Genomic DNA, 24,430 nt, shown 5'->3' on the forward strand with positions numbered 1-24,430 from the left:
TGAGCCAAGTCTTAGTGTTGGTGAACATAGAATAGCTGAAGAGCTTTTTTGAGTGGCTGCCTTGTGGAGTTCATGTTAGCTGGCCTCTCCTGAAATATAGATTCTTAATTTGGGCCATTGACCATTCCTGAGTTGAAGCCCAAAAGTAAATAGCACATACTTATTATCACGCTGTTTATGCCATCTATACTTACTTGAAAATATATATCGTAGTGGATGGCCATCCCAGATTAGGGGTCAGGAAAGGCTTCCCCGCAAAGGTAAAGTTTGACCTAGTCTTAAGAAACAAGGGAAATGGTAACCTAGGCAGATGGAGGTGAGTATAACACATTGTAGGAAATGGGAGTGGTTCTGCATGTCTTCCATATAATATGAAAACATGGAGAAGTCTGGTAAAAGATAAATAGGGATTCAGACCACAAAGAACCCCAGTCTGTGAAGTTTGCTTTCTATCTTGACGATAAGGTTTCCAGCAAAGGTAAGATTAAAAGCAGAAAGACCAATTAGAAGAGTAAGATATTTGTCCAGGCAAGAAAAAAGGTCCTAACCCTAGGCTATCTTAATGGAGTAAAGAGATTAGATGGATTCAAATATTAGCTATTTTTTCTCCCAGAAAACCCTGACACTCTCCTTAAATCTGAGTAAGTGTCCTTCCTTCCCTGAGCTCATAGCACCCTGAATTAGTCCCTACCAATACCTGGATGGGTTGAGGTTGCCTCTCTACTTAATGCCCATCTCCAATTAGGCCATATGCCTCGTGAGGGCAGAGCGGTAACCACGTCAGTCTTGTTTACAGGTTGTATCCCTAAGTGTAGAACAAAGTAGCCACTCGTTCGTTGTTGAATAAATGAGAGATACACGAAAGAGATTTCATAGGACTCCCTGGTTGTTTATGAGAAGTGAGGGGGAAAAGAAGTTTCTGGCTCTGATGACTAGAGGAAAAATAAATGAAACATCATTATTGTTTCAGGCTTGTCTCCCAGGCATGGCCAGTTCCTTATTGAATCAGCAGTACTCGGAGAGAGATTTACCTGAAGATCAGTGTGAAACTCAGCACCTAATTATTACTTCCTTAGTTGGGTATATGTTTTTGTGTTGATATGCTTGTATGCTCATGTACATCTATGTATATATTCTGGTTCTTATCCTTGAGCTACAGTCTCTCTTCCCAAAGTTGCATTGACAGATGGAAGCAGCAGTAGTGTCTGTTGAACAGAGCGACTGCCAAAGTGACATGTGTAGGAAACACAAAGGAAGCAGTAATGTTCTTGATTTAGCTAAAAAGTCTCTGTTGACCGATAACTGAAGGAAGTGTTTGGTGACTCTGCTGTCAATATTGGCCCTACCAAGAGCTGGATTCAATTGCTAAGGAAACCAGAGTCATGTTCTGTAGGACTCTGCTAACTTCCTGGGGCTTCTTTTTAGGTATTTCATGTAGGAGTCACTCTTTAGAATGTCACTGTTCCGCTCTGCCGCTGCATGTCAGAGTGCGCTTCACATTCCACAACATGTATCTTTTTTTTTCTTTTTTTTTTTTTTTGAGATGGAGTCTCACTCTGTCACCCAGCCTGGAGTGCAGTGGTGTGATCTTGACTGACTGCAACCTCCGCCTCCCAGGTTCGAGCTGTTCTCCTGCCGCAGCCTCCCGAGTAGCTGGGACAAGCACATGCCACCACACCCAGCTAATTTTTTTGTATTTTTAGGAGAGAAGGGGTTTCACCGTGTTGGCCAGACTGGTCTCAGACTCCTGACCTCAACTTCCCAGAGTGCTGGGATTACAGGCATGAACCACCATGCCCAACCCACAACATGTATCTTTTTACTAGCATTTTGCATTATAGATATTCTTTACGAAAGCTTTAGATTGGCAATATTTATTGTATATAAAATTGGCATATATTTACTTTATATAAAATTTCTTCTTAGTGGGCCCTAATTAATAGTTTCAGTAACGGAGTTGGAAGATACACATGGTTCCCTTGGACCTTTAGTGTTTGATCATGTATGACCAGAAATTTAAAAATCAGGAATCATTGCCTTCAGATAAAAATTGACATAAAACCCATTGCAGTGAGTTCCCCAGGCTAGATCCAAATGGAGGTGTTGACAGTGTTTAAGGTAGATCAGAAGAGTTAGTTCGGGGCAGCATCAGACACCACTCAGCTATGATGCATCTCTTCTTAACTACCAAAGAAACACCAACCAAGAATTTTCACAGAAAAGTTGGATCTGTTACATTTATGATAACTAGAGAAAGCATTTTGTCTTATGCCTTGATCACAGGTACATGGTTACTTCTCTGAGCAACTCCTGGTTTTAGATCAGCTTTCTCTGCCAGTGTGTTTGCAGAAGCTGAGGGGCCAGGTGCTCTGGCTAAAGACTATCCTCAGGCTGCTGGTGCCACTGGAGGATCCACAGCTGTTCTCCTCAAAGCAACTTCTTCCAGTTAGGGACAATGCACAGGGAATGAGACAGTGGAAAGCCTTTCCAGTAGTTCTGTGAGTCCATTCAGTAGATACTCCGCAAGCCTCTGTTAGGTGCCAGGGCAGAGGGACAAAGGACAGTGAAGAAATACAGTTCCTTCTCTCAGTAACATTTACATGTTAATGGTGACTGAACTGGTGGATGTCATAGCCAAGCCTCTCAGAAGTTGATTTTCAGTTTGTTAAGTATTCAGGTAGGTTATAAGAATTTGGAGCTGATTTTTTGAGTTTTTTAAGAGACAGTGTCTCTCTGTGTTGCCCAGGCTGGAGTGCAGTGGCACAGTCATAGCTCACTGCAGCCTCAGACTCCTGGGCTCAAGTGATTGTCCCACCTCAGCCTCCTGAGTAACTGGGGTTATAGGCATGAGCCACCATGCCTGGCTGTTTTTTTTTTTTGTTTTTTTTTTGTTTTTTTTTTGGTGGTGGTTCCAGGTGTTCTTACGAAGTAAGGTTTTTATAACCAATTCCCAGTCTTGCTGCTTATGTCAGCAATATAGACAGCTATACTTGCTCATAATTTTTGTTGAATTACAGGTTGACTTTTTTTTTTAAGGGAAAAAGCCTCACAAAGCCACTGTTTCCATAACAACCGGAAAAGCTGGCCACAATGTCTCAGCTGACTGGCCCTAAGAATGGCTGGTTGGTAGTTTCACAAAAGTCAAGGGAAACATGAAATGAAAACACTGAGATAGATGCAGCATTTTCTAGCCATCATTTGATGGAGGCTTAAATAAAATAAAGATACATTCACCTTTTGATGCCTCACCCTTAACTCTTTCCTGCAAAGATGTGAGTTCTCATAAACAACAAAATGATAGCCCTTGATTGATATAGATGCTTCTTCTCTAGAGTATTTGTCTTAATAGGACTCCAAATATGACTTCATTGCCTCTACTGAGCACTGCCACAATTAAAGCAAACAGAGAACATGATTCAGTCTTTGTTTTTGTATCAGCAGAGTTGAAAACCTCAGCAAGACAGATGCCTTTTTATGGATGTGAAGAAGCTGGAGTCTAGTTGCCTTTAGACACCTGGAGGGCAGTGATCTGGAGGACAGTACCTGGAAGAAAGCATAGACATCCTTAATTGTTGAGAGGACAGAACTGGTACCTGTGGGTAGCTACTATGTGAATGGAAATGTCAGCTTGATATGAGAATTTCGTTAACGGCAGAACAAGCTATCTTGAGTGACACTACATTACCTACTACTAGAGGTGTTTGGTCAGTGACAGGATATCTATTGCTCAAAGCTCCTGCCATTGGTCAGAGTTGGGACTAGTTGATTTTTAGATCCCTTGAAGCGTTAAAATCTTACGAGCCGGGAGGCTGAGGCAGGAGAATGGCGTAAACCCGGGAGGCGGAGCTTGCAGTGAGCTGAGATCCGGCCACTGCACTCCAGTCCGGGAGACAGAGCGAGACTCCGCCTCAAAAAAAAAAAAAAATCTTTCGAGCCTGTAATTGTATTAAAAACAAGTTGCATCCGGGCTCGGTGGCTGATGCCTGTATTCCCAGCATTTTGGGAAGCCGAGGCGGGCAGATCATGTGAAGTCAGGAGTTCAAGACCAGCCTGACCAACATGGTGAAACCCTATCTCTACTAAAAATACAAAAATTAGCCAGGCGTGATGGTGGGCACCTGTAATCCAGGCTACTCAGGAGGCTGAGGCAGGAGAATTGCTTGAACCCAGGAGGCAGATGTTGCAGTGAGCTGAGATCACACCATTGCACTCCAGCCTGGACAACAGAGTAAGACTTTGTGTTTGTTTGTTTTTTTTTAAAAACCAAGTTGCATGTTCACTGATGTGGTGAATGATTTTAGTTAAAACTAACTAAACAGCCTAAACTAATAGAATGTATTGTCTTTCAAAGAAAAATCTGGATTTATGTAAGAAGAGACTTGATGCAGAAGAATCACTGCAGTAGAGGTGAGGGGGCTATTGCAGTAAGGGGAACGCTCCAACCATAAGATCTGCAAGGGTCTCAAAGATCGCACAGAAAGGAAATATATTTCCTAAGAGGGGGTGGGTAAACAATGCTAAAAAGAACAAGGTGTGAAGGAGTGGGTGGAGGGAATGGACAGCTGATCAGAGATGCTTTTCCTTGTGGTCAGCTGATTCTCAGAAGCAACTTTGAAAGGAGAGATTCTGTACTCTGGGTCAGAGTTCAGGGGCTTGGGGAAAGGAAAGAAGCTTAACCAAAATTTGGTTGTCCAGTAAGCATTTTGATTTTGTTAATAATTTTTGTAATTAATAGCCTTTATTTTTTAGGAGTACCATAGTTTTAGGTTTACAGAAACGTAGAGCAGTAAGCACAGAGTTCCCATATGTTCACTTTCCCTCCCCATCCCCACAGTTGCCCCTATTATTAACATCTTGCATCGATCCGATACACTTGTTCTAATCGATGAGGCAATATTAATATGTTGTTATTAACTAAAGTCCATGGTTTACATTACGGTTCACTCTGTTGTATATTCTGTGAGTTCTGATAAATGTATAATGAAATGTATCCACCATTACACCATCGTACAGAATAGCTTCACTGCCCTCCAAATCCCTGTGCTCCACCTATGTATCCTGCTTTCTCCCCAAACTTTCAGCAACTACTAATCCTTTTACTGTATCCATAGTTTTGCCTTTTCTAGAATGGCATGTAATTTCATAGTAGGTAGGCTTTCTAAATTGGCATCTTTCACTCAGCAGTCAGCAGTTAGGGTTCCTCAGTGTCTTCATGGCTTAATAGCTCTTTTCTTTTTATCACTGAGTAATATTCCATTGTCTGCTTGGACTATAATTTGTTTATCCATTCACCTACTGCAGGACATCCTAGTTGCTTCTACGTCTTGACAGTTGTGACTCAAGCTGCAGTAAATATCCATGTGTAGGATTTTGTGTGGGCATCTCAACTCATTTATGTAAATACCTAGGACCGTTATTGCTGGATTATATGGTAAGACTATCTTTACATTTTTTAAATTGCCAAACTGTCTGCCAAAGTGGCTGTGCCATTTTACATTCCCAGCAGCAGTAAATGAGAGTTCCTGTTGCTCCACATCCTCACCAGCATTTGGTGGTGTGGTGGTGTCAGTGTTTTGAATTTTAGCCATTCTAATAGGTATGCAGTGGTATCTCATTTTCTTAAATTCACAATTCCCTGATGATATAGGATGATGAGTGTTTGTTGACTCATATGTTTATTTTCCATTTGTGTATCTTTTTTTCAGATTTTATTTTAGATATAGGGTATATATGTGCAGATTTGTTACATGGGAATATTGAGTGATGCTAAGGTTTAGTGTGTGAATCCTGTCACCCAGGTAGTGAGCATAGTACCCCCCACGCTCTAGTATTCCATAGGGTCTATTGTTCCCATATTTATCTCCATGTGTGCTCAATGTTTAGCTCTCACTTATAAGTGAGAACATGTGGTATTTTATTTTCTGTTCCATGTTAATTTGCTTAGTATTGTGGCCACTAGCTCATCTGTGTTACTGCAAAGGATGTAATTTCATTCTTTTTTATAGTTGTGTAGTATTCCATGTGTACCAGATTTCTTTATGCAGTCTATCATTGATGGACATTTGGGTTGATTACATGTCTTTGCTATTGTGAATAATAGCCATCCTGATGGTGTGAGATGGTATTTCATTGTGGTTTTGATTTGCATTTCTCTGATGATTAGTGATCCTGAGCATTTTTTCATATGTTTTTTGGCCACTTTTATGTCTTCTTTTGCGAAGTGTATGTTCATGATCTTTGCTCATTTTTTAATTTGGTTATTTGGTTTTTGCTTATTATTTTGGCTCCTTATAGAGTCTGGATATTAGGTCTTTGTTGGATGCATCGTTTGAGAATATCTCCTCCTGTTCTGTAGGTTGTCTGTTTGCTTTCTTGATAGTTTTGTTGTTGTTGTTGTTTTGTGTGTATTTTTGCTTTTGTTTTTGCTTTTTTTGCTGTGCAGATGCTCTTTAGTTTAATTAGGTCCCGCTTGTCTGTTTTTGTTCTTGTCGCAATTGCTTTTGGAGACTTAGCAAAAAATTATTTGCTAAGGGGTCAGTGAATGAAACCAAGACTTGGTTCTTTGAAAAAATAAACTACATTGATAAACCACTAGCTAGGTTAACAAAGAAAAAAGAGAAGATCCAAATAAATACAATCAGAAATGACAAAGATGACATTACAGCTGATCCCACAGAAATAGAAAAGATCCTCAGAATATCAGGAACAACTCTATACACACAAATTAGAAATTCTAGAGGAAATGGATAAATTCCTGGAAACATACAGAATCTCGTAAGATTGAATCCAGAATATATTATAACTCTGCATAAACCATTATTAAGCTCTAAAATGGAATCAGTAATAAAAAACCCACCAACCAAAAAAAGCACTAGACCAGATGGAGTCACAACCAAGTTCTATCGAATTATACTTCTTTCTACCAAAAGAAGAACTGGTACCAGTCCTACTGAAAGTATTCCAAAATATTGAGGAAGGACTCCTTAACTCATTCCGTGAAGCCAGCATCAACCTAATACCAAAATCTGGCAGAGACACAATGAAGAAAGAAAACTTCAGGCCAATATCCCTGATAAACATAGATGCAAAAATCCTCAACAAAATACCAGAGACCAAATCCAGCAGCACATCAAAAAGTTAACTCACCACAATCAGCTAGGCATTATTCCTGGTATACAAGATTGGTTCAACATAAGCAAATGAATAAATGTGATTCAGCACATAAACAGATTCAAAAGCAAAAACAATATGATCATCTCTATATATGCAGAAAAGGCTTTCAATGAAATCCAACATCCCTTCATGATAAAAACCCTCAACAGACTTGGCATCAAAGGAACATAACTCAAAATAATAAGAGCCATCTTTGACAGATCGCACAGCCAACATCATACGGAACAGCCAAAAGCTCGAACCACTCCCTTTGAAAACTGGAACAAGACAAGAATGTCCACTCTAACCACTCCTATTCAACATTGTATTGGAAGTCCTAGACAGAGCAGTCAGGCAAGAGAAAGAAATAAAAGGCATCCAAATAGGAAACAACATAGTCAAACGATCTTTCTTCATTGATAATATGATTCTATACCTAGAACATCTTAAAGACTCCGCCAAAGGCTCCTCGAACTGATAAATGACTTTAATAAAGTTTCAGGATACAAAGTCAATGTACAAAAATCAGTAGCATTTCTATACACCAACAGTGTTCAGGCTGAGAATGAAATCAAGAACAGAATCTCACTTTCTATAGCCACAAAACAAAACACAACGAAATGAAATACCAGGAAGATAGTTAACCAAGATATCTTCTAAAAGGAGAACTGCAAAACATTGCTGAAAGAAATCAGAGATGACACATATACATGGAAAAACAGTCAATGCTCATGGATTGGAAGAATCAGTATTATAAAGATGGCCATGCTGCTCAAAGCAATTTACAGTCAGTGCTATTCCTACCAAACTACCAACATAATTCTTCACAGAATTAGAAAAAAACTATTCTAAAATTCATGTGGAACAAAAAAAGACCATGAATAACCAGCCACAGCAATGCTAAACAAAAAGATCAAAGCTGGAGGCATCACACTACCTGACTTCAAACTATACTATAAAGCCACAGTAACCAAAACAGCTTGGTACTGTTACAAAACAGACACATAGATCAATGGCACAGAATAGAAAACTCAGAAATAAAGCCTCAAACCTACAACCGCCTGATCTTTGACAAGGCCAACAAAAACAAGCAATAGAGAAAGGACTCCCAATGTAATAAATGGTGCTTTATATCTTTTTGATGAAGTCTTTAACAATTAACAGTTTTTCAGGTTTTTTTAGTGGTGGCCTAGGATTTACCATATGCATCTTAGCTTTTCATATTCAGCTTTTGATTTAAAGTAGCTTAATTCCATTTATATATACACACTCCTATATAGTTTTATTCCCTTTCCCCCACTTTTGTGGTATTGCACATACAACAAAATATATTTAGTGCCTTTAGTAATATATAGTACATATATAGTTATATTGTTAGATATACTGCATCTAGTAATGTTACAAATGCAACAATACGTTGTTGTAGTTTTTACTTTACCATCTGTAGTCATTTCCTTAGCTTAGTAAAAGCTTTGTTTTCACCCACCTCCTTTGTGCAAATGTTACATATATTACGTTTCCACATATTACAAGCCCAACATTTATACACACTTTGTATGATTGCTTTTTAAAATAAGTTATTAGAAGAAAAAAGCAAATATGCATTTATATTGTGTTTTATAATTTCATACTTACCTTTTGCAGTTCCTTTTTTTTTTTTAACATGGATTTGAATTACCCTCCATAGTCAGTTGCTTTCATGGCAAAGAAATTGCATTAGTAGTTCTTATAAGCCAGGTCTGCCTATCAACAAATTCTCTCAGTTTTTGTTTAGCTGGGAAAGTTTTTATGTCACCTTCATTTTTGAAAGCCAGCTTTGCTGGATATAGAAATCTTAGTGGGCAGTTTTTTCTTTGAGCATTTTGAATATGTGGCCTCCATTGTTTCTGCTGTTAGTGTTACTGAGGTTCTTTATAAATTACTAGTCATTTTTCTCTTGCTGTTTTCAAGTTTTTCACATTGTTACTGACTTTTGGCATTACATTATTATGTACTTTCAGATAAATTATTATGATGTATCTGTTTGTGGATCTGTTTGTTTTCATCCTACTTAGAATTTGTTAAGCTTCCTGAATGTGTAGGTTATTGTTTTTCAATGAACGTAGAACATTTTAGCCATAATGTATTCAAATCTTTTCCCTCTCCTTTCTCTCCTCTTCTAGTCCTCTCTTTATGCATATGTTGAGCTGATAACTCCACATTTCTCTGCGACTGTGTTCACTTTTCTTCATTCTTTTTTCTCTCTGTTGTTCAGCTTGTATGATCTCTACTGAACTGTCTTCAAGTCACCAGTTCTTCTGCTAGCTCAAATCAACCGCTGAGCCTGTCTTGTGAATTTGTTTCAGTTGCAGTTTTCAACTCCAGAATTTTCATTCATTCTGTTTTATAATTTGTATCTCTTTATTGATACTGTCTCTATTGATGTTATATTGTCATCATACCTTCCTTTACTTTGTAAGCCATGCTTTCCTTTAGTTCTGTGAAGATATTTATAATTACTATTTTGAAATATTTTTCTGTTAAATCTGACATCTGTTTACTCTTCCAGTTTGTTTTGTGCTTTTTTTCCTGGAGTTTGAGCATACTTTCCTGTTTCTTTGCATGCCTCATAACTTTTTAATGGAAACTGGACATTTTAGAAAAATATATTGTATACCCTATATACTGGTCCCCCTACCCCCAAGGGCTTGTTATTGATGACTGGCTAGATGAATTTAGTAAAGTCTATTTTTCTCCACAATATTAAGCTTCTGATATTGTTTCTCAAGTAGGTGTAGCCTTGGGTATGTCTGCAGTCACCCTGGAATGACAGTGGTATTGGCTGGGCTCTCGTTTTGTTGTTGTTGTTTGTTTGTTTTTCTCTACTTTAAGTTCTAGGATACATGTGCACAATGTGCAGGTTTGTTACATATGTATACATGTGCCATGTTGGTGTGCTGCACCCATTAACTCGTCATTTACATTAGGTATAATCTCCTAATGCTATCCCTTCCCCCACCCCCTCCCCACAATAGGACCCAGTGTGTGATGTTCCCATTCCTGTGTCCAAGTGATCTCATTGTTCAATTCCCACCTATGAGTGAGAACATGCGGTATTTGGTTTTCTGTTCTTGTGATAGTTTGCTGAGAATGATGGTTTCCAGCTGCATCCATGTCCCTACAAAGGACACGAACTCATCCTTTTTTATGGCTGCATAGTATTCCATGGTGTATATGTGCCACATTTTCTTAATCCAGTCTGTCACAGATGGACATTTGGGTTGATTCCAAGTCTTTGCTATTGTGAATAGTGCCGCAATAAACATATGTGTGCATGTGTCTTTATAGCATCATGACTTATAATCCTTGGGGTATATCCCCAGTAATGGGATGACTGGGTCAAATGGTATTTCTAGTTCTAGATCCTTGAGAAATCGCCACACTGTCTTCCACAATGGTTGAACTGGTTTACAGTCCCACCAACAGTGTAAAAGTGTTCCTATTTCTCCACATCCTCTCCAGCATCTGTTGTTTCCTGATTTTTTAATGATTGCCATTCTAACTGGTGTGAGATGGTATTTCATTGTGGTTTTGATTTGCATTTCTCTGATGGTGAGTGATGATGAGCATTTTTTCATGTGTTTGTTGGCTGTATGAATGTCTTCTTTTGAGAAGTGTCTGTTCATATCCTTTGCCCACTTTTTGATGGGGTTGTTTGTTTTTTTCTTGTAAATTTGATTGAGTTCTTTATAAGTTCTGGATATTAGCCCTTTGTGAGATGAGTAGATTGCAAAAATTTTCTCCCATTCTGTAGGTTGCCTGTTCACTCTGGTGGTAGTTTCTTTTGCTGTGCAGAAGCTCTTTAGTTTAATGAGATCCCATTTGTCAATTTTGGCTTTTGTTGCCATTGCTTTTGGTGTTTTAGACATGAAGTCCTTGCCCATGCCTGTGTCCTGAATGGTATTACCTAGGTTTTCTTCTAGGGTTTTTATGGTTTTAGGTCTAACATTTAAATCTCTAATCCATCTTGAATTAATTTTAGTATAAGGAATAAGGAAAGGATCCAGTTTCAGCTTTCTATTTATGGCTAGCCAATTTTCCCAGCACCATTTATTAAATAGGGAATCCTTTCCCCATTTCTTGTTTTTCTCAGGTTTGTCAAAGATCAGATGGCTGTAGATGTGTGGTATTATTTCTGAGGGCTCTGTTCTGTTCCATTGGTCTATATCTCTGTTTTGGTACCAGTACCATGCTGTTTTGGTTACTGTAGCCTTGTAGTATAGTTTGAAGTCAGGTAGCGTGACGCCTCCAGCTTTGTTTTTTGACTTAGGATTGTCTTGGCAATGTGGGGTCTTTTTTGGTTCCATATGAACTTTAAAGCAGTTTTTTCCAGTTCTATGAAGAAAGTCATTGGTAGCTTAATGGGGATGGCATTGAATCTATAAATTACCTTGGGCAGTATGGCCATTTTCATGATATTGATTCTTCCTATCCATGAGCATGGTATGTTCTTCCATTTGTTAGTGTCCTGTTTTATTTCACTGAGCAGTGGTTTGTAGTTCTCCTTGAAGAGGTCCTTTACATCCCTTGTAAGTTGGATTCCTAGGTATTTTATTCTCTTTGAAGCTATTGTGAATGGGAGTTCATTCATGATTTGGCTCTCTGTTTGTCTGTTACTGGTGTATAAGAATGCTTGTGATTTTTGCACATTAATTTTGTATCCTGAGACTTTGCTGAAGTTGCTTATCAGCTTAAGGAGATTTTGGACTGAGACAAAGGGGTTTTCTAAATATACAATCATGTCATCTGTAAACAGGGACAATTTGACTTCTTCTTTTCCTAACTGAATACCCTTGATTTCTTTCTCTTGCCTGATTGCCCTGGCCAGAACTTCCAACACTATGTTGAATAGGAGTGGTGAGAGAGGGCATCCCTGTCTTGTGCCAGTTTTCAAAGGGAATGCTTCCAGTTTTTGCCCATTCAGTACGATATTGGCTGTGGGTTTGTCATAAATAGCTCTTATTATTTTGAGATACGTTCAATCACTACTGAATTTATTGAGAGTTTTTAGCATGAAGGGCTGTTGAATTTTGTCAAAGGCCTTTTCTGCATCTATTGAGATAATCATGTGGTTTTTGTCTTTGGTTCTGTTTATATGCTGGATTACGTTTATTGATTTGCATATGTTGAACCAGCCTTGCATCCCAGGGATGAAGCCCACTTGATCATGGTGGATAAGCTTTTTGATGTGCCGCTGGATTCGGTTTGCCAGTATTTTATTGAGGATTTTTACATCGATGTTCATCAGGAATATTGGTCTAAAACTCTCTTTTTTTTGGAGCTGTTCCTATTCTGCCATCTTGGGCATGCTCCCCTCCACTGTTCTTAAGAACACATCTGGACTGAAATTCTCTATATTCAGTTTCAAGTGAAGTCAGTTCCCTTGGGAAAAGACTAGGAGTTATTTATTTTAGGACCTACTTTTTTCCCAAGGAAAAATTTCTGAGCTGGGGCTCTGGAGCTGGGGGTAGGCACAATGGCAAGCTTTTCGCTGACTGTCATCCCCCGGTCTAGTAGTTGAATGCTGTTGGAAGCGGGGAGGGACAGCAGCCTAAGGTGAGAGCCTAAGCAGCCCCCTGACCTGCCTTTCCCGGACTCATAAGCCAGGGCAAGGGTGATCAGAGACCAAAGATTTTCAGTGCACAGCCTCCAAGGTAGAGCTTCCATTCCATGAGTAGAGGCTTCTAGAAGAAGGGAACCCCCATTACCTCTGACGGTACTCACCTAGGACTTGGCTCCAGCAACATGTAGCTGATGGCAGGATGAAAAATACCAAAGTCCTGCTCCTGCTGGGAAGAAAGCCTTCCAGCTGTGGTCTTGGGATAAAGAGAGCCTGCTGTTCTTGGTTGCAGTAGTGTGGAGTTCTGTCTTGCTGAGTTGTGAAGGTGGGGAAGGGAGCAGTCGGTTCAGAAACCATAGTCATCTTTCTTACCAAATTTTCGTAGTGTAGGGAGGATAGTTTCTTCATTTGGTCTTTAAATGCTTGGAGTTTTTGTTTTATAGTTGTCACCAGTTTTTATTTGGAATTTATCTTAATCCACTTGTGTTGCTCTAAGGGAATACCCACAGCTGGGTAATTTATAAAGAAAATAGGTTTATTTTGCTCATGGTTCTGTAGGCTGTACAAGCAGCATGTACCAGCATCTGCTTCTGGTGGGAGCCTCAGGCTGCCTCCACTCAAGGCAGAAGGCAAAGGGGAGCCATCATGTCCAGAGATCACATTGTTACCAAGAAAAAGGGGCATTGCTGGCCTGATATGTTAGAAGCCAACACTATGACACTGTGGATGTTTTTTGTTTTTGTTTTTGTTTTTAGAAAAGAACTGCTTTTTATTATAAATTGACTAACAAGAAGACAGGAGTCCAGCTCAAATCTGTCTCCCTATGCTGGCTTTAAGGCAGTAATTTTATTAGTAAAGGTTCAGGGGGTAGATTCTGGGATTAGCAGGTGGTTAGTAGAAAAGAGAAGGTCTGGAAAGTCCTCAGGGATGCATGTTTATCTTTGCATGCTACCCCATGGGTCTCAAGTGCAAGTTTGGGAAGAATTAGTATGAAATAACGCAGTAGAAATTGGGCTGTGACATCAGTGAGCTCATTCCGTGCAAACTGCAGTCAGCCATGTTGCTTCCAGCCAATTTCAACCATTTTTTAATCTCACAAGCAGAGGAAGTTTCAGCATTTTAGCAAATTGTTCCTTATCTGCTATATTGCAAACTCAAGAATTTCTGTTAGTGGTAGATTGTTTTTAACTCTTTGGGACATTGTTTCAGCAACACAACAGGAGCACCGGGAGAGGGAGGGGAGGGAAGTACCAGGCTCTTTTAAACAACCACCTCTCATGGGAACTAATAGAGTGAGAAATCACTCACCTCCCACCCTCAGGGAAGGCACTAATCTATTCATGACGGATCCACCTCCATAGCACAAACACCTCCATTAGGCCCCTCCAACACTGGAGCTCCAATCTCAATACAAGGGTTGGAGGGAATAACATCTAGACTACAGCAGAGCTCCTCAGGCTGTCATGCTAGAAGTAGCCTCTCTCCTCATCCATTGGAACAAGCAGTGTTCTGCCTCTGCTTGAAAACCACCTTCTTAGGGCAGGATATTCCATCTTTGGAAGCTGTAACTAAGATAATTCTTCCTTGTAGTAGGTGAAGCCAATTGATCCTGGTCCTTCCCCTGGGACCTACCAAAAACAGCTTAATCCTTCTGTTACAGTGCAGCCTTTCCAGTCCTTCATGCAGCTGAGGTCCTCAATCTCCAGCCCTCGGTGGTCCCTTGTCCAGGCAGAACATCCACAATCCATTTCCTCTATCTTCTCCACGCTGTCATACCACATCTTGAGTATTACCATTGTACTTCAGGTGAGGTCATTTTAGAACAAAATGACGTCATCATCTTCCTTACTCTGGAGTCTGTTTCTGTAAATGGAACCAAAAGCACATTAACTTTTTTAGCAGCCATTTTGCATGGTTGATTAACAATTAACATACTGATATCAAACTCCCGATTCTGTTTACACATACTATTGATGCATATACCCTTGGTTTCTGGAGCCAAGTGCCAGGCATTGCTTATATTGTTTCAGTTTCTGACCCTTGGGAATCATTTTTTCCTCCCAAGGATAGGGTTCTTTTCCCTTTAAGCCATTGATAAAATATTTGTATATAAAAAAGCCAAGGTTGGTCAGGCGCAGTGGCTCACACCTGTAATCCCAGCACTTTGGGAGGCCGAGGCGGGCGAATCACCCGAGGTCAGGAGTTTGAGACGAGCCTGGCCAGCATGGTGAAACCCTGTCTCTACTGAAAAACACAAAAAATTAGCCGGACATGGTGGCATGCATCGGTAATCCCAGCTATTCAGGAGGCTGAGGTAGGAGAATCGTTTGAACCTGGGAGGTGGAGGTTGCAGTGAGCCAAGGTCATGTCATTGCACTCCAGCCTGGTCAACAACAGCAAAACTCCATCTCAAAGGGGAAAAAAAAAAAGCCAAGGATAGAGCCTTACAGCTCATCATCAGAGACTTAGCTAACATCATTTATTAGCTCCCATGCTAATGCAGCTGAGAGCTAATGGCTGTGGGTTTTGCACTTCTTAATATGACACTTCTGCTTGAGTAGTTGTCTGTTCCCACTCAGATTGTCATATCTGTGTCTTATTATGGGGCTGTGTGTGAGACCACCTCAGTGCCAGTAGTTCTCTATACATCCTATGCCCTTTCTATATGGAAGGGAACTCCCTCAGCAAAACAGGAGTTCGCTCATGGCTACCATCTTCTTGGACGTGGAGATTACTGATTGAGTTACAAATGGGCCTTTCCCCTCCAACATGTTTCCTGATGAAGCTTTTAGGCACTTCCCACAATACATGGTAGTTATCTTCTTTCTCTTCAGTATGTGTGACAGAGCCACTAGCAGCCTGTCACTGTGCATTAAAACAACTCAGGAGGCCGTTCTTAATTGCACTGTGCTGAATTATCAGCCATTTGTAAAGGTCATGGGATTTGAACAGAGCTGCATAGATTGTACTGCTCTAATGTGTGTGGTGTTTTCTGTCACTGCAGAGCGTAGCCTTCTGCCTGGACCTCTGTCCCAAATCAATTGTGCCACCCTTGAAAGCTCCCACGTCTTCATATAGTATCAAACATTGGATTGGGCGTGTTCGGGAAACAGTGGGAATCTCCATTGGCTAACGCAGAAGGGAAGGAGGAGGAGATGAACGTGGAATGTAGGCGGGGGCTTAGCACAGTCTCTGCTATGGCTGACAAGTCACTGCCTTGGGACTTTTATGTTTTGTTGTTTTCTACAAATATCCTAGTGTGTTCTGGTTAGAATTTACATTTCTTTCATCATAATGTTGAAATTTTGCTCCCTGGTTTTCCATGAAATATCAACTGATGGTGGGTATTATTCAAGACATAATAACATCTCCTTAAAAGAGAGCCCCTACTCTGTGTTGTCAAGCATCTGGATTGTGTTGTCTTCCTTCAGAAACTTGAGGTTTTTCTCTGGCAAGCTATTAATTACTATTAAATCAGCCACATATTTTTGAGGCTTATTTTGAAGTTCTACTAGGGCAGATCCCCAGAGTGTCCCTTTCCCTAGTACATGCCCTGTAACAGTAATCTTTCTGGATTTTTTAAAGATCTTCCTGTACTGACAAAAAGAATATGTAATTATGGAATGGCCACAGTATGCTATGTGGCAAGACTCCAGGTTTGTGCAGGACAGTGGCCCCGGGAAGGGGGTCAGTCTCACTGTCATCCATCTGTGTCCCTGTGCTGTCATTTTCATGCCTGTTTGTAATGGTCCTGCTCTCTGTCCTGGCATCTCGGGATAATGATGACTCAGGAAAATACCTCTGCTACATTGTGGGTGGCAGCACCCAGCAGTGATTTTTTAATGTTTGGGAATTTGAGCTTCCCCTGCCTGTGAGGCAGATACATTGAGATGGCCAACCCTTTCCAACCCTGTCAAGAAAACAGGAAGGTTGTCATGAATTTGACCAAGGAGCTACATTAGTTATCTAAAAATTCAAACTGTATTCTACATTTTTTAATCCATTTTTTTAAAATGTATAATGAGATGATCAGCTTTTGTCACCACAGATTTTCCCCCAAGCTGTTGCCTTTCAAAGCAGGTTGGGCAAGGAGTAGCCAAGCCTATGCAGGAACAGTCTATGGGTTTCAAAGACTTTAAACCAATTGGGGGACATTTTCTTTTGTGAGGGAGCAAAACAGGTGACCAGCACCAAACAGAAGATACTTAGGTTTCCCTATCTAATGACACAGCCTTCACCTAGTGCTAACCTTATGATGGGACCACAAAGGATCCCGGTAGGCACTCGGGCAGATGCAGCATCAGCCCCTACAGACACAGACCAGGCAGCCCAGGTTGTCCACGAGCAGCCCATGAAACTATATACATTCAGAGCACCTTATGTTTATCACTAACATGTCATAGTGGGCTTTAGGGTTAGACCCGTTATCAAGAGTTACCGTGTCTCTTACAAGCTGTATTTTAATATGTCTAAACTTCAGTTTCCTCACAGGTAAATTAGAGAAAATAATTTCTCCTTCAGTGGGCTAATGTACACATTAAACATAAAAGTAGCTAGCAGAAGGCCAGAAACTAATGGACAACAGGAAATGAGCTTTTTCCATTTCCCTTCCCAGCCCTTTCCTCACAAGAAAGAGCCTTGTAAGGTAGGCTGTGCAGAGATTTTCCCCGTTTGTAGTTGAGATAACTGATATGGGGAATATCAACACAACTAATTAGTGTCAGAGCCAAGTTCAGACTTGTTTCTGTGATGGCAGAGGCGTTCGTGAATGCCTAGTGTGTACCCAAAACGGTTATTACGTTGTATGTGAAGTGTCTCACTGCAGAATGAAGCTTAGTTCTTAACACTGGGCTTTGGTCTAGGCTTCCAAAGTCATTTTTAAGCAGAACACTAATAGCTATATTTATTTCCATTAGCTGCTCTCTCCTGTCTCCTGGGTCTTTTGTTTATACTTTATAGAATGATGGGATGAGTTTTGAAATGAAAGCAGAATCATGAAGGATCCCCAGAAGGAGGGCAGGTGTCCATCAGTTTCACAGGAGCTTGATTAGGCAGATTGACCCAGGCGAGTCCTACACTGCTCCTCACATAACCTTTTGAGGCCCTTGAAAGTGACTTAGTCGGCTGAGCATGGTGGCTCACGCCTGTAATCGCAGCACTTTGGAAGGCCGAGGCAGGCGGATCACCTGAGGTCAGGAGTTCGAGACCAGCCTGAGTAATATGATGAAACCTCGTCTGTCCTAAAAATACAAAAATTAGCTGGGCATGGTGGCATGTTCCTGTAATCCCAGCTATTTGGGAGGCTGAGACAGGAGAATCACTTGAACCTGGAAGGCAGAGGTTGCAGTGAACCGAGATCGTGCCACAGCACTCCAGCCTGGGCAACAAGAGTGAAATTCCATCTCAAAAAAAAAAAAAAAGAAAAGAAAGTGACTTTCATCAGGCTTCTTTCAGACCGCTACCGAGAGAATGGCAGATGAAAAGCACCTCTGGAACCGGACTGTCTCAATTCAGATCTGGGCTCTGCCACCAGCCAGAGTGACCTTGGCATATCACTGAATCCCAGGACCTGAGTTTCTTCACCTGTAAAATAACAATAAGAAAAGTACCTACCTCGTAGGGTTTTTGAGATGATTAAATGAGATGATCCATGCTCAGTACTTGTAACAGTGGCTGGCACATGATCATTACACGATCAATAAAGCGAGCTGCTGCAGCCGGGGAGGGAGAGTTGTTCTCTGTGTCGCATCTGAGAAAACGTAAACCAGCGTTTTTCCCTGTGCTGTGAACGGTCACCATGTTGTTTCTTTTTAATTGTGGTATTGAAGGGCTTGGGTTTTTAAGGTTGTTTTTCAGTTAGCCTTTCAGTCTGTCTCTGTGGCCTCAAGCACTTACCTCCCTTAGAGCTGATCATTCTAGGGTCATGACCACTATAAAAGAATCTCCTGCAGAGACGTTCTGCCACATTTTCCCCTCCTCTCTCTAGGCAGCTTGGCAGCTTGTCTGCCTGTCGTATTATTTCATTACCTAATTCATTATTAGCTGTGACCTACTGAGAGTTTTGAGGCATTAGAGAATGAGGGGCTATGAGGAGTCAGGTTCAATCTGAGAGCAAACTGTGTTGTGGGTGGGAATTTAGAAAAAGTATTTCCTGTTTGCAGAGGGGAAGGAGGTATGTATGTGGCTTTTCCTTTATCTCTGAAGCCAAACTTTGATTTAGGCAAAACTTTTAAATATTAAGGACCTCCAGTGTGAAACAGCTTAAGTGGTGGCAAAAGACTGGCTGAGGCTATAACAGATATAGGGAAAGATTTGAAAGTGAGATGGAGGGCAGGCAGGGAGAAAAGGGGGAAATATGCTTCTCATTCCACTCGTCCTACTTCGTCTCCATCTTCATTGCCACCAGAAAATTATAGAAGCGCCTGTAGGAGGCTTCTAGAATACCGAAAAGACATGATTGTGTTACGAATTATACAGAGTGGCCCATGTCTCTCTCAAACTAGGTTTGATCTTCTCAGGTGTTAGTGTGGAAAGATAATTAGGAAAGGAAATGTTAGGGTTTTGATTTCAGGATCTTAGTAATTGTAGAGAGTAAGAAATGAACAAGCAGAGCTCAGACTTCTGTGACAGTCTGTGTCTTCGAGTATGATTTAGAAGGCTTCGTGTCCAGTATCCCTAGGAGTAGAATCAGCCCTGTTCTTGAGAACTTGGTCTGTAGGGTGGCAGTGGATCATGGTTGTTTTCCTATATCAGAGCTTAATATGTTTGTTAAGAGGTCTGTGGCAAGGCACAGTGGCTCACGCCTGTAATCCCAGCACTTTGAGAGGCCGAGGCGGATGGACCACCTGAGGTCGGGAATTCAAGACCAGCCTGACCAACATGGTGAAACCCCGTCTCTACTAAAACTGCAAAAAATAGCCAGGCGTGGTGGTGCACGCCTGTAATCCCAGCTACTGAGGAGGCTGAGGTAGGAGAATCGCTTGAACCTGGGAGGCTGAGGTTGCAGTGAGCTGAGATCACGTCTCTGCACTCCAGCCTGGGCGACAGAGCGAGACTCTGTCTCAAAAAAAAAAAGAAAAAAAGAGGTCTGTGGATCCTGAGAGCCCCGGTTTGTTTTCTTCCTTCTAGCAGATATGGTTACTGCTCCCACTCTCACCTTTCACTGAGCTTCGCACTGTGCTGGCAGCCGTGTTAGCCCAACACCCCTCCCTGGGCTCTCAGAGACCCTCAGGACCTCGCTTTCCACTGGATTTACTTTAATGCTGAGTACAAGGTCATTTCCAGGGTGGCCACTGTTTCTTCCTCTCATACTTGCTACAGTTTAATTTTTAGCTCTTAACACTGGACTTTGTTACATGGAAAGAAAGAAATTTGCTCTAACAGACAGCAGCAAATGCATTTTTCTGTCTTTCCAATTGGAAAATCACTCCTAACCAGTTTTATCCTGGGGGATTTAGTGGTCTGAGAATACTTTTATGTTTTTAGATGTGAACAGAGATTATGTTCATATTTAGTTGCTCCTCCTTTATTTTTTTGTCTGACCCTAATTTGGCATCTGTAGATGGAAAGTGTTATTTCTCTTCAGGGCTGCCACGTGTCTTTGTGACATGACCCCTGATTTGCTTCCGAATATGCAATAAAAGATAAAAGCCATGATTAGGCTCAGTATACATTACTATTTTTCTTGAACCTTCCATGCCCTAAATGCCTGTTAATCTCGTGGTGCCCACGTCTTCCCTGGATGGTGGAGTGTGGCCGGGGTGGCATTGCCCTTTAATCAATTGGAACATAGAGGAGAGAGGTGACCTCCTCAGGTTATACAGGGAGCAGGTAACAGGATTGGAGCCCATGTTTCCTGATTTCATCCCATTGTTCTTTCTAGGGGGGCACTTCTCTCTGGGAGTATAAACAACACAATCGCAGTAATTACTGCCATTGATTGAGCATCAAATAGATGCTAAGCCCATACATGATGTCTAATTTTCACAACAATTCTGCAAAGTAGAGTTTTATAGATAAAGAAACAGACTGGGAGAAGCTAAATTCCTTGCCTAAAGCCACTCACCTAGTCTTGGGCAGAGTCCAGATTGAGCCCAAGTGTGTCAGAAGCCCTGCCCTATGTTCTTATTGCGTGGCAGAGGGTTGGTCACAACTCCAGTGATAAATAGTAAGAAATCGAAAATCTGCATGTCGGCCCTCCCATCCCTTCATTTGATCAGCAGATGATGACTCTGTGGCTGCTCTGTGCAAGCACAGTACTGGGCACTGGTGAGCAAGACAGACAGGGAGCTCACTGTAGCAGCTCTCATTTCCATGAAGTTTTCCCTCTCACGCTCCGCATACCCACTCCTGCACATCTGCCAGCCTCCTTCATTACCCAGTTTTGCCTGTGCATGATGCTCTGATGCCCCCTTCCTTTCTGTTTCTGTAGCCACATCAGGACAAGGGCCACATGACATTGTCCCCTGGAGACCGGCTCTGTGCGTGGTACCTGTGGGCCTTCCTGTGCTCTCTAGTTAGTAATGCTCAGTGAGAACTTGCAGAGTCCCGTGCATCTACTACGTGTTCTGCGTGCATTACCTTCTTGAATCTTCATAGCCACTTTATGTGGTGTAGCTATAGTCATTATCCCTATGTGAGCAAAAACAAACAAGCAAGCAAAAAGTACCCACCTCAGAGAACTTGCCTAAGATTGTGCTGCTCATAATTGTTAAAGCCAGGGTTGGGGCTTAGGCTGATGAACTCTGGAGTGCAGGCTCTTACCCACCAACCTGTGCAGTGCAGATGCTTGGGACAGGTTCATAATATAGGGCAAAGAAAAACGTCTTTTAACTAATCTTATACATAAACAAAAACACTTCTGAAATCAACTTTTAACTATGGGTATCTCTGAATTGTAAGAAAAGCTAGTGTCTACTGAGCCCTCGCCTGGTACTAGGCAGGCGACACTTTAAATATATATCTCATTTAATTTTTGGTAATCTCAAAAGGTAAGCATTACCCCTTCCTTCCCACACGTGAGGCAGCTAAGGTTTAGAGAAGTGAGGTGACTTGCCTAAAGTTACATAGCAGGTTACTGTCAGAACCAGTATCCAGATTCTCCTCTGACTCCAAAGCCTATGGCCGCCTCCCCCAGGATCCCATTTCTTCTCTCTGCATATGAGTTGGATCAGGTCCACTGAGAGGAAAACCGCAGTTTGGCAGATTCCACCACAGTAACAGGTGGCACAAAAACAAGGCTGCTATAAGAGCAGGCTAGACCGGCCCTTTTCCCAAAAGTAGCAGATGAATCTTGCAACCCCATAGGTGGCTACAAGCTTTATAATGAAACAGGGAGAGGATGAGATTTTTAAATGACAGTGCATCTCCTGTTACCAAGACAGAGAAAAGGGGTATCTTTGCTGGCCATGTGAAGTGATGGACATGGGAATGCAAGGCTGGAAGGAACTAACTAGCTCTGCGTAGTGATGCCAAAGAGGGATCAAGAAACCTGAAAGGAACCTGTACATACGGGACATTTGGAGACTCCATTGGGAAAAGGGTCCACAGACAGGTCAACCTGCAGCCACACACCAAGGAGAGTTCTTAGGGGACGTGCCAATTTCTAACTCATGTTCAGCATATAGGTCTGTTTTCAGAAGAATGAAGGAAGCACCATATTCTGCTTCAGCATCGTGTAGAGCACGTTCAGAGACTGCCTAGCCACATAATGTTGTTAATCGTATCGGTTTTTATTTTTCAGGGAACCTCAGAACCTGTTCTGGATCCACAGCAAATCCAAGCATTTGATCAGCTTTGCCGTCTCTACCGAGGAAGCTCCAGGGTAATGTTTGCGTGGTTGTTTATATTTTAATTTCCCTACTCATAATTTACTGCTTTAGAAAGGCAGTGTCTTGGAACCTCCCTCTAGCCTCCTCCTAACCTGGAAGGTGCCCTGGCATCCCTGTTATGGCTACATGGACAACAGACCCTGGCCCCAGGGAGCACTCAGAGCTTGGCAAAGAGAGCAAAGGAAGTGGAAAGCTGTCTGTCCCTTCCTACCATGACCTGTGAGGACATAGAAGGGCTTCTGTGTTTGACCTCCCTCCAGAGAGAGCAGGCCAGAAGGCTGATCCCAGGAGGGCTTTGCTTAGGATATGGATAGGTGCCCAATCTGTCTGAAGCCCTAGACCCTCCTGGGCATCTGCATTGGTTGAATTAGTTTTGGCCATGAAAGACAAATGCAAAGTAGTAGTGGTTTAAGCAAGAGAGAAGTGTAACTGCAGCCAGCCAGGGCACATCCACGCACCTCCCTCCAGCTTTCGTGTGTCTTGTGCTCTGCCTTCCTTAGCACGTGACTTAAACTTGTGTGGTTCAACCTGGTTGCTCCCACTTACCTCCACTGTCTAGAGTTTAGACCCATGACCACGCCTCACTGCAATGACTGAGAAAATTGGATTTTATTCCAAAAGACCTCAGGCTACAATTCTTGGTCTACTGTAACTGGGGAAGAAGAGTACAGACTGGAGGGCTTCTAGCAGTCGCTACCACCACATCAGACCAGGTGTCCCCCAGGCACTTCAGAAGCATACTCATCACTTTCTCGACCTGTTCTTCGCACCTGGTGCCTGCCTCAGGAACGACACCTCTGTCTTCCAGCCACCCAGAGCAGAGACCTGGCAGCACTAGGCTCACCCCTCCCCTTCCTTCCACCCAACTGGGGACATCCTGTGGGATCTTCTCTACTAATCCCCTTTTGCCACTACCCCAGTGGGGCCTCCTTATCACTCACGGAGGCCACTGCAGGTCTCTGATTGGCTAGAAACCCTTCTGTCCCTTCTCCATGCTGCTGCCTGGCTACCCTTTCTAAACCCAAATGTGTCATGCCCTTGTTTACGACACATTCTGAATCTCCACCACCTAAAGAATGAGTCCAAACCCTAACATCTTCTCCACTCCCCAGATCACACCTCAATTCTAGCTGGTCCCATTTGTTTCTGAGCTTATCTCAAGCTTGTGCAAACTGCTGTGTCCTCTGCTTCTCTACCTGGGCCCCCTTCACGCACTCCCCATTCTTAGGCAGAACCTACTAGGTTACTTGGCAGCCAGAGTAAAAAGTGGTGTTGCTTCTTTGAGAGTTGGTCTGGGCAGAGGTTGTTATTCCAGGAAGCTTCTCCAGGGGTCTCCTGGATGCAGTCCAGCATCTTTATTGAACTGGCCTCACCCCCATCCCTTTCCAGCCTCAGCCAAGCTCTGCCCCAGGAGTTGAGTTTCTGGGGCCTTCCAAGGAGGTTCTTCTGCTTCAAACTGTTGAGCTCTGATTTAGGGCTCCTTGATTTCCAGATCACAAAGTTACCAAAGTAGAACACAAAAATACCTCTTTTCCTGGGAAATATATATATATATTTTTTTTGCAATTGATCTTCCCACCTCACAGTGTCAGAATGTGAAAGCATTGAGTTGAGCATCTGTTGCCCATTCTGTTCAAGGCATCGTACATAACAGTCATTGCAGAGAATGTCGCAGGCTGATGAGCAACTGAGAGGGTTATGGAAGAAAGGAAGTGGCACAAAGTGGACTCGGACAGAGCAAGGGATATCTCTTGGCCCCTGGCGTATTGCTTGAGTGGGCCTGCTCAGTAACTTGCAGTTAGAGCTTGAGTCAGAGTTACTGAGTTGTAAATGACACCATACATGTGTC

General features: G+C 42.0%; 1 protein-coding gene across 4 annotated transcripts in view; it reads left to right on the forward strand.

Moving 5' to 3' along the window:
• The window catches only part of VPS8 (VPS8 subunit of CORVET complex), a 263,256-nt gene that overhangs the window by 236,626 nt on the left and 2,200 nt on the right, over window positions 1-24,430 (forward strand). For all 4 annotated transcript variants that reach the window (XM_033211937.1, XM_033211939.1, XM_033211938.1 and 1 more), the window contains one exon: window positions 22,494-22,574. In XM_033211937.1, coding sequence (XP_033067828.1) covers window positions 22,494-22,574 — 81 coding nt within the window. The remainder of the gene's footprint in view (window positions 1-22,493; window positions 22,575-24,430) is intronic.

Source organism: Trachypithecus francoisi, unplaced genomic scaffold (assembly GCF_009764315.1).
Source record: "Trachypithecus francoisi isolate TF-2019V2 unplaced genomic scaffold, Tfra_2.0 Lachesis_group0, whole genome shotgun sequence".
Taxonomy (NCBI): Eukaryota; Metazoa; Chordata; class Mammalia; order Primates; family Cercopithecidae; genus Trachypithecus; species Trachypithecus francoisi.